This window comes from Amphiprion ocellaris, chromosome 17 (assembly GCF_022539595.1).
Source record: "Amphiprion ocellaris isolate individual 3 ecotype Okinawa chromosome 17, ASM2253959v1, whole genome shotgun sequence".
NCBI lineage: Eukaryota > Metazoa > Chordata > Actinopteri > Pomacentridae > Amphiprion > Amphiprion ocellaris.
In genome coordinates, this window is record NC_072782.1 from 5,261,755 (window position 1) to 5,271,580 (window position 9,826).

The following is a 9,826-nucleotide window of genomic DNA, read 5'->3' on the forward strand; positions in this document are numbered from 1 at the left end:
TAAGTTACAATAAACACTCTATAAGGATGAAAAATACATAATATAATTACAATGGAAAAATTAGCTACTATCATGAAATATAATATATGACACTTGTTAGGAACAGAGACATTATGAGGAAGAGACTTGTCTTTTAAAGAATCCTGTAAGTAGAAGTCTATTAGAAAATCTGCTTTGTAATTTGCAAATCGAGAGACACCAAGCCAGTTATGTTGTTTCACTGACAAAGTGTTGTGAAACTTGGCGTAGTACAAGTATAACCTGAATGGGGAAATAGTTTTTAAATATATTACTTTGGTAAAAAGTCACCAAACTTTAGGCAAAGTTCAGATCAAAATGGAAAACAGAGAATTACAGTTAAATATTAAGAGGCAACAAGCAGAGGTCTGTCAGTCATTTGTGTTTATCAAGAAACACTTAAACTATCGTTCAAAAGTTTGGGGTCATCCAGACAATTTCATGTTTTCCATTAAAACTCCCACTTTTATCCATGTGCTAACATAATTGCACAAGGGTTTTCTAATCATCAATTAGTCTTTCAACACCATTAGCTAACACAATGTAGCATTAGAACACAGGAGTGATGGTTGCTGGAAATGTTCCTCTGTACCCCTATGGAGATATTCCATTAAAAATCAGCTGTTTCCAGCTACAATAGTCATTTACCATATTAACAATGTCTGGACTGTATTTCTGATTCATTTATTGTTATCTTCATTGGAAAAAAAATGCTTTTCTTTCAAGAATAAGGACATTTCTAAGTGACCATAAACTTTTGAACGGTACTGTAACTCTGGTGTGTCTGAGCCAAAGAAACAAACAGAAAAACTGTTGTTATCAAAAGCTTCTACACTGTGACAATATATGAATTTTCAAACACATCTTTGCTGTACAGGTGAGGTGAGTATTTTCTGTCAAGACATGTTGACCACAAAGTGAGAAACAGAACAAAATACTTTTAAAAGAATCACATGTTCATATTCTGTAAGTCCCCCTACTGTAAAGGCCAAAGATGGTGAGAAGGCGACGTGTGCTGTGCCGGATATAGTCTTGGATCATATTTTTCACTTTCATTGTTTACAAAGTATTGTCATCTTGATTAGTTATATTGGATGTTATAAGAAGAATCCCTCTTCGGTTTATGTTTCTGTGGCTTCTTCTATTTTTTTCCCTCTCACTGCCTCAAATTTGTGGTTTTGTTATATTAGACTATACAGATAACTTTGACTGAACAGATGGAGCTTGTACCTGAATGCCTTCAATCCTCTCTGTCACCACATAGGCATGATGCATCGCAACGAGAGGAACCTTGACTCCGGCCATTTCCCCCAGTTTGGTGGCCCACACACCTGCAAGCAAAACACACAGTCCAAAATGTCACTTTTAATTCTAGATGAAACAAAAAACTTCTGTAAATTGCTTCTTTTGTTGCGTACATGCAATGTCACATTTAATGGCATATTTGCATCAGCAGAGGGAAGCGTCTAATATTTCCCCAAGTTACATCAACAGTGCTTTCCACTGTGCAACACCTGTTGTCTTTGGACTGTCGGTTAGTGAATCTCACCTGCACAGTTCACCACACAAGGCGTCTCTATGGTTCCATGAGCAGTCTCTACTGCCTTCACCTTCTTCACCCCGAGGTCATCTGTTCGCACTTGAATACCAGTCACAGGGCAGTTCTCGATCACCTGATCCAAAGGGGGTCATGTGGAGTTAATTAGAATCAAAGCTGAGATGCTGTTTATGCACCTTCACAGCAGAAAAAGAACTGAATAATATTAAAGCCTTTTTATTATCTGCCCAGTGAAGCCTTGTGGTTGCAGTCTAATCAGTGTCTAATTCAGTGCCACTAGCGTTGCAATGCTATAGTCAGTAGTGTTCACTAAAGATGTTTTCTCTAATTGTCATCTGAGGGCTGCAATGCAACTGTCAAGAGCTGTAATTGCCACTTTGCTTTCTTTTGTTTCTACTTTTAGGACTGTGTTTTTGGATCTCATAGCTTGATCTCCAGCAGCTGTGCAGTGTCAGTTACTATGGTGATCTACCCAAAGAGGAGCTCCTATTAAAAGCCCACAGTGGCAGCAGTGTGGACCCTCCTGTTTCCATGAAAACACTGACCATCCTAAATATACAGACAGATAACTCAGTCTGAGAAGATGCTGGTGGTAATCTGTACTACATGTACATTCTTCCATTCAAGCATTAGAAATTAATGTTTAGCCATGCACAAGGTTGTGGCTATCTGCAGTGGATTTTCTTGTGAAGATAAGGATGCTATTTATACAGTGTACTGAGTCATGACACAGACACACACACACGGAAATCAGACAGCAGCTCAGAAATGCAAATTTGTACAAATTGCATGCTTTGGACAAATGAAGGTATATAAGCCATAAACAAGACATAAATATCAAAACTTTTGGCTGAACCCATCTCACTACCACTGCGATATTCAATACATATACAATATTCATCCTTATATGCAACACCTTTAGAGTGTAATACCTTAATAACAATGTATAATATTGTTATTTAAGTTGTATTCTAATTTAATGGTTATGCAAATTTATGTCTTTTTCTACAGTACTTTGTTGACACTTATTTTACATAGTACTTTATATGCTTTATATGCTTGTTGTTGTTGCTGATTACTGCAACTCTATACACCATGTCAAATTTCTTGTGTGTGCAAACTCACTTGGCATTAAAGGCTTTCCTGATTCTGATTCTTAAAGTGAATCAAAATCTGCTCCAACTTCCAAAGGACCAATCTGACCACAGTGTCGAATATGTACAGTCATTGTACTGTATATCACGTACTGTAAATCCATGGTGAAAATATAATAATAGCAGATTAGTGGCTAAAATATCAGATTGGTGGCTAAAACAGCAGATTAATGCACGTTACCGTGGCTCCCCTGGCGGAGGCAGCTCTGGTCAGGGTGGTGCAGGTTCCTGCAGGGTCCATGGTACCATCCGTGGGAACATACAGCGTTCCATACAGATCATCTACGTTCATCAGAGGGTACAGGTCCTTGGTCTCAGCAGGTGACAGGACATGAGACTCGATACCATAAACTTTACCCAGCTAGAAATAAAGGGATATGACACGATTCAGTGGTTATGGATACATCATTTTATCAGTTTTGTCCACTTTATTCTGCATTAAAATAGGATAGAAGAATAGAATAGAACAGAATATGCATTATTGTCATTATACAGTGTATAACAAGATTGGAGAGCTTCTCCTTTTCAGTGCAAAGAAATCTTAAAGACAGTCTATTTACAAACATACAGTATAAATAACAGGGTGAATATAAAATAAAATAAGTTCTTACATAAAAATCTGTCCGGACTTTAAATCTCATCAGTGTGTCCATCTTTGCCTCAGCAGTGCATAATCTTTTCAAGCAACCTGAACTGAATACTGCAGTAAAATAACCATAACATGGGGTTTGAATGCCAGTATTGTTTAATATTGCTGCAGGTGTAGCAATGCTGATCAAGGTGCAAGCAAACAGAACAGATGATCTTTCCTAATGTGAAGTAGCTGCAGGAGGTGTTGAGTTACAGTCACCAGGGGAGCATTTAAATGGTTGAGTTGTTAATTATAGTCTGCAGGTCTGAGAAAAGTTTGCTGCTTTTTTGTTGCTGGATCAGTTTTACAATGTGCATCGGGGGAGTGAAGCTTCAAGTGAACTTCGAACCTCCGACACACATAACAAAAAGGTAAACAAGGCCTGCCTCCCCCCAACGTGCCACCTCCTCATGTTCAGCACATACAAAAACAAAAGCCAACTCTGTATTTAAAATCCCTGTGGAGCAGCAGCAGCAGGGAGAAACCTGCTTCGTGCAGTCCTTAAAAGACATTTCATTTCTTCTACAGTTCGGTCCTGTAGCTTCTATCAGGTATTGTTTGGCGGCACTTTGATCACCAGGTTCATTATCACACTAATACAATTACTTATGAGCCATTACTCATTTACAGCCACCTATCTGAGTGAGACAAACATTCAGTCTGGTTCAAAGCAGACATGTAAAAAAACAAGAGGACTGCAATGTACAACCCTGAAAATCTGCATTCATGTACATTAAAATGATCTTATCTTTGGAGTCATGACTTCCTTTTGTGGAGCTTTTACACTTAAAAGCTTTCTGAGTCTGAGTTTTACACAGAATAATTTGCTCAGTTGCTGTATAAGGGGAAACCTCTATGTGCAATGATCTTTCCTTTTATGAAAAAATATTTTCTAGCACTTACTTCCACCTACTTTGTAATAAACCCTGTGACACCTGTTGAGGCGGGAACCATTTAGAGCTATAACATCCACATTTTATGCCTGGTAATTACACATTTGACCGCTTCAGTGGAATTTAGAAGGGCAGGAAACAGATCAAACATATCAGAGTTTGATTTATACAAGAATATCGTTCTTCTGCTGCACTGAAACTACACGGATGTAAAATTCTGATCAGCTTGGTCAAATATTGATATTGCATTGCATGAAAAATTGGTGCAACAGTTAAAAGAATCTAATATATGCCAAAATGCTCACTAGACAAATCTTATGTCCCATGACGGCTCTTTATTTCTTTACCCAACAATGTTCTGTCCTTTGCTGATGATGCCCACGTCTTCCCTTACCGACATGAGGCGCTTGTACTCGTCCAGCCTCTGTTTGTTGGAAGCGATGAAGATTCCTCCGTTCTGGATCCAGCCTGTGTGGAGACCCGTCTCCTCCTCCAGGTCTTTGCTGATCACATTCCTGGTGTGGGCCAAAAGCTCCACTTCGACATCGCTGGGACGGAGCTGCCACAGCAGACCTGGTAAACAGATGGACAAATCAGCAGATGGACAAAAAAACTTTAAAACACACAAACAATTGCAGGATCTTCATCTGCAGTGATCTAATGAGGCCATTGAATTCTGGTTAGAATACATACACCAACCAATCACCTGTAAAGTGTCTTTCAGCAAACAGAAAATCGCTATACAAATAAAATGTATTATTATTATTATTATTATTATTATTATTATTATTATTATTATTATTATTATTATTATTATTATTATTATTATTATTATTATTATTATTATTATTATTATTATTATTATTACACACATAAATGAGATGGATGGTGTCAATGAATAGTGAGCACATATCACACAGATTTAGCTGTACTACTAAACAGAGTTTTTTATTCATTCTAAGTCTGATATACACTACCAGTCATAAGTTTGGACACACCTTCTCATTTAATGCTTTTTATTTATTTGTAGTACTTTCCACATTGTTAATACTGAAGATTAACACTTTTTTGAATCCACACATATTCTTTTATGGTTTTGATGTCTTCAGTATTAATATACAATGTAGAAAATAATTAAATAAAAACCTTTAAATGAGAAGGTGTGTCCAGACTTCTGACTGGTAGTGTATGTGGTCTGAAAAGTTTCTAAATAGCAATAGAATATTTGCATCCTCCCCATTTCAGCATCTGTCTTGTCTGGTAAATACCCACTCTGTCCACACTCTTAGAGCTTGTTACCTGCAGTGTGCCAGGTGGTGCCAGCAGTTAGTCTGTCTCTCTCCAGCAGAACCACGTTGGTCATCCCCATCTTAGCCAGGTGGTAGATGGTCTGACAGCCCAGACTGCCTCCTCCGATCACCACCGCATCAGCTGACCTGAGAGCGTTGGCAGATATCTACAGGTGAGCTGAGGGAGTGACTTTCAAAGTGGGGTAAGGACGACACCACTTAAAACTCACAACTCACTGAATCAGAAATCAAAGCTGCTTTTGTTCACATAAAGGAGCAATTAGTCTTTTCTTGAAAATTCATGCATCTGTTTTCTTGTTGAAAGATAAGATGATTGAGGAGGTTGATCATACTCTTATGTCCACCTTCACATCCTACATATGAAGGTGGAGTGAACAGCTGATTAACTGATTAATGAACACAATGAACATTTTATTTGTAAGGAAACAGAAGTGAGTTAATAAAAAAATTTGTTGTTTCCCTCCTCTTCCTATTTGTAGCCAAAGCTAACTGGCTAATGACTGTAGCTTCATATTTCAAAGAAAGATGAGAAAATAGCATAAAATGTTTCATGTTTCCCAAAATGTGGAACAACTTTTTTCCACCTGAAATTAAAAAAGAAAATTGTTCGGTTTTATTATTTAGTACACTAATTAGTGGCTCTGATGGCCGAGTGGGTTGTCCACTAATTGCAAGGTTTCCTGTACAATTCCTGATCCCGAATGAGCATAACACCAAACCTGAAGTTGCTCCTGATGATCGAGTGTGTGTGTGTGAATGGAGAACATTGTAAATATTGCTTTGACTACAGCTAAGTTACAAAAGGTCTGTTTAGGTGCACACTACTGACAATTTTATGTCAATACTTACACCCATAACTGCCATTATCTGAAAGTGCTCTATGTTTTAATAAACTAACAATCCGATGTCTTTTCAGGCTAAGGGATCAACAGAGCGTCTATAATCTATTCAGACGTTCTGAGCCAATTGTGACTATGTCCATTTTCACAACAATATATTATTGATCCTTTAACCATCAGCTAAGCTTGCTTTGTGCATAATCATCATCCAGATTCAATCTAACATAATGAAAGAAAAACACGACTATATCCTGACATTAAACTGCAAAAAATACTGGAACCATAAGGTCACTTTAACACAATAAACAGACAACATTCATCTGCTGATCTAACTAACCTGGGTAAAGGCTTAGTGGGTCCAGAGGAGGCTCCACCCTCCTGTTTCAGTGTCTTCTCATAGGGAACATTCTTCTCCTTGGTGTGCTCTGAGCTGTAGGCCCGAGAGCTCAGTCGGCACAACGGAGACAGAGGAGGCCGAACTGCCGACGCCACTCGCCGAGCTGCACTCCCAAGGAAGGCCATGGCCCCTGAGGACGGTCAGAGAGCACAAAGAGTCAGAACGTTGCTGCAGAATCACTTGTTGATTGTTTTTCTAAACAACATGGCAGGTAACAGGAGACATGTATACATTTTAATATGTTCTCTGCTTTAACTTGTTGCACCCAATGCAATCATTACAGCAAAAGAAATTGTGTTTTATTCCATATACTATAAGGTAATAAGGTCCTCGAAAGGTTTGGGAAGACTGGATTGTAAGAAATGTTACTAAGCTCCAGCTCCAGGCAGCAAACACCTGGCTTGACTAGGTGGCCCAGATTCCTACCACTGAGGCTGCAGGTTTGCAGCTGGCTGCCAAACTGTCAAAAGATTACAATACAGGCGCCCAGATAGCTCAACAGGTTGAATGGGCGACCCATAAACAGGCGCTATAGTTCCCGATACAGTGGCCTGGGTTCGATTCCAGATCACGGCCCTTTGCTGCAGGGCTTCCTCCCATTCTTCTCTCTACTTTCCTGTCTGCCTCTTCACTAATCTGTCAAATAAAGCCAGAAATGTCCACATAAAATAACTTAAAAAAAATTAAAAAGACAATGCGTGAAAACAAAACTGCTCTACAGAGGTCAAAGTGTCAGATTATCACAGAAAATGATTAAGCAGCGATTTCAACATGGTTAATGATTGCGACCACTGTTAAAGTAAAATCACAAATGTCTGCGGTGTATTTACAGCAGGCCGAGATTAGACGCCCAGAGCAGAGACCAACTGGCAACTAAAAATTGGTTGAAACACTGGTGCAGTAGTAATCACAAAGTACAGAACTACGATGCCATGTACAGTGTACTACTTGCACAACCAAGAAGCAAATGCTTCTGACTTGACTTAGAGGTTATCAGTGGATTTCAGAGTTGCAGCAGCAGCTCAGACAGTGCAGATATTCCACATATCAACCTCTATGGTTAACGAGTTTCTCTTCTGAACATAACTGCAAGATAAAGCTTTGCTTAAAAACATGAAAAAAACTCATCAAATCTGACAGAGCATTCTTTGGTCACATGAGCCCAATACGCATTTATTCAGCTCAGATGAGGTGAAGCATGTATGGCTTGATGCAGACCAGACCTCCACAGTGAATGCATAGTCCTGACAGTGAAGTACAGACGTAGGAGTGGGATGATAAGGGAAAAAAAGGTGCTGCAAAGATGACATTTATTGGTGACATATGTCAAGATATTGCCAGCCGTGCAGAGGCTTTTGAGATAAGAAATATCCCTGCGTGGTAATAATTTTAAAGCACACTGAAAAAAATCACATGGAGGTCTCTACTGAACAGCAAAAACTACAACCAGGCCAAATATAGTGGTGGAAATAAGCTTTCAGACACCCTTAAAATTTGACACAAATATCTCAAATGTTATTATGAAATATTTGTGGAATAATCTTTTTGTGTTTTAAATGGTGTGGCTGCATTAGACAGACACAAACAAATACAAACAATATTTTTTGTTTATTGTTTACAAGAAAAACTAACAAAAAAAATTCTAGTCAGAGTTCCTTATTTTTATGGAATCAATGAATAAGTTTTTAATGGCTTTCTAGTGATTGTACTAAAAGAAATTGCACTTCAGGACCTAAGAGTGACTCTTACTGCAATATACATGCAAAAGTATGGGTTGTCTGAAAACTTTTTGCCACCACTGTATCCTGCCTAACACGAATGCAAAAGAACACTTGTAAATAGATTGTAAATAGAAAAGTAGAGCACACCACACCTCCAGTAAAGAGCAGCTGAACAAAATCTCTTAAAAGAATGGTAGAAATTTATGCAACACTTTTATACTCCATGCAAAGGAGGACTGGGTCTGTTCTCAATCATTTTGTTGCACTGAGTTCCCACAACAGAGTCTTAATATTTAATAAAGTACATGTAAAGTCTTAGTTTTTTATTTTAAATAAGTAATCAATGCAATTTGGAATCATTTCACATTAAAGTGTTACTGCACAGGGGTGTACTCACTTCTGCTAGCTGACATTTACAACTCTGAACGTATGAAAGTGAATGGAAAAAAACTGGTTTAGAACAAAAATTGCATGTTGAACTAAATAGTAATTGTGGAAGCTTTGCTGATGGTTCACTTGTGCAGCCTCCTGACAAGAGGAATGCAAAATAAACTTCATATACACTAATGTAGAGGCTGTGCAGAGCGCATACAGCAGCACCGCTTGCTCCTGCACTACTTGTGTTTGTAATCAAAGCCTGTATTGCTCTTTGAAGTGCAGAAACATACGTGTGCATGACAAAATACTGCAAGTGAAGCGGAGACGCGCCGTAAAAACAACGTGGCACAACCGCTGAATGAAAAACATCGTTACTTAACCTGCAGGCTGCATTCTACACTGACGTGGTTGCATGACAGCAGTTTGCTTTGCACACTTACACTCGATTCCTTACAGCCCGTCCAGGAAAACACACTCGATGTGCAACGAAGAACAAAGCTGGGGAAAGAAAAGTGCTTGCAGAAAGTAAGTGCTCCAAGAATTAGGGAGGGAAAAAATGGCCGAATAGTTCCGCAGAGAAACAGCGTTGCTAGTGAGGCCCAGGAGGTTGAGCTCAGTAGCTGTCAGATAGTGTAACTGCAGCTGTAGTTGCTGCTTTCAGCCCTCCCCTGTTGGACAGGACGCAGGAGGAGTGGTAGCAGCTCACAAATGAGGTCACATATCATCACTATGCCCATGCATTCATCTGTTAAATGATCACACCATAGAGAAATGAGTGAAAATCAGTAGGAGGAGGAGCAAACATTTAGAAAGAGTCACATCACATATGGAAATAAAAATTACAAAAACACTTACATGCTCCGAAGTGGGTAAACAGAAGCTCCTGACTGTAATTTGAATAATCTAACAAAGGATCTGTGTGTTTGG

General features: G+C 38.8%; 1 protein-coding gene across 1 annotated transcript in view; it reads right to left on the minus strand.

Annotated features, from left to right (window-relative positions):
* The window catches only part of sardh (sarcosine dehydrogenase), a 57,252-nt gene extending 47,685 nt beyond the window's left edge, over positions 1-9,567 (minus strand). The window contains exons 1-7 of the mRNA XM_023267849.3: positions 9,340-9,567; positions 6,741-6,930; positions 5,554-5,690; positions 4,649-4,827; positions 2,912-3,091; positions 1,568-1,691; positions 1,249-1,349 (exon numbers count right to left, since the gene is read on the minus strand). Of these exons, the coding sequence (XP_023123617.2) occupies positions 1,249-1,349; positions 1,568-1,691; positions 2,912-3,091; positions 4,649-4,827; positions 5,554-5,690; positions 6,741-6,925 (906 nt within the window). The 5' untranslated portion in view covers positions 6,926-6,930; positions 9,340-9,567. The remainder of the gene's footprint in view (positions 1-1,248; positions 1,350-1,567; positions 1,692-2,911; positions 3,092-4,648; positions 4,828-5,553; positions 5,691-6,740; positions 6,931-9,339) is intronic.
* Positions 9,568-9,826: the final 259 nt, after the last annotated feature.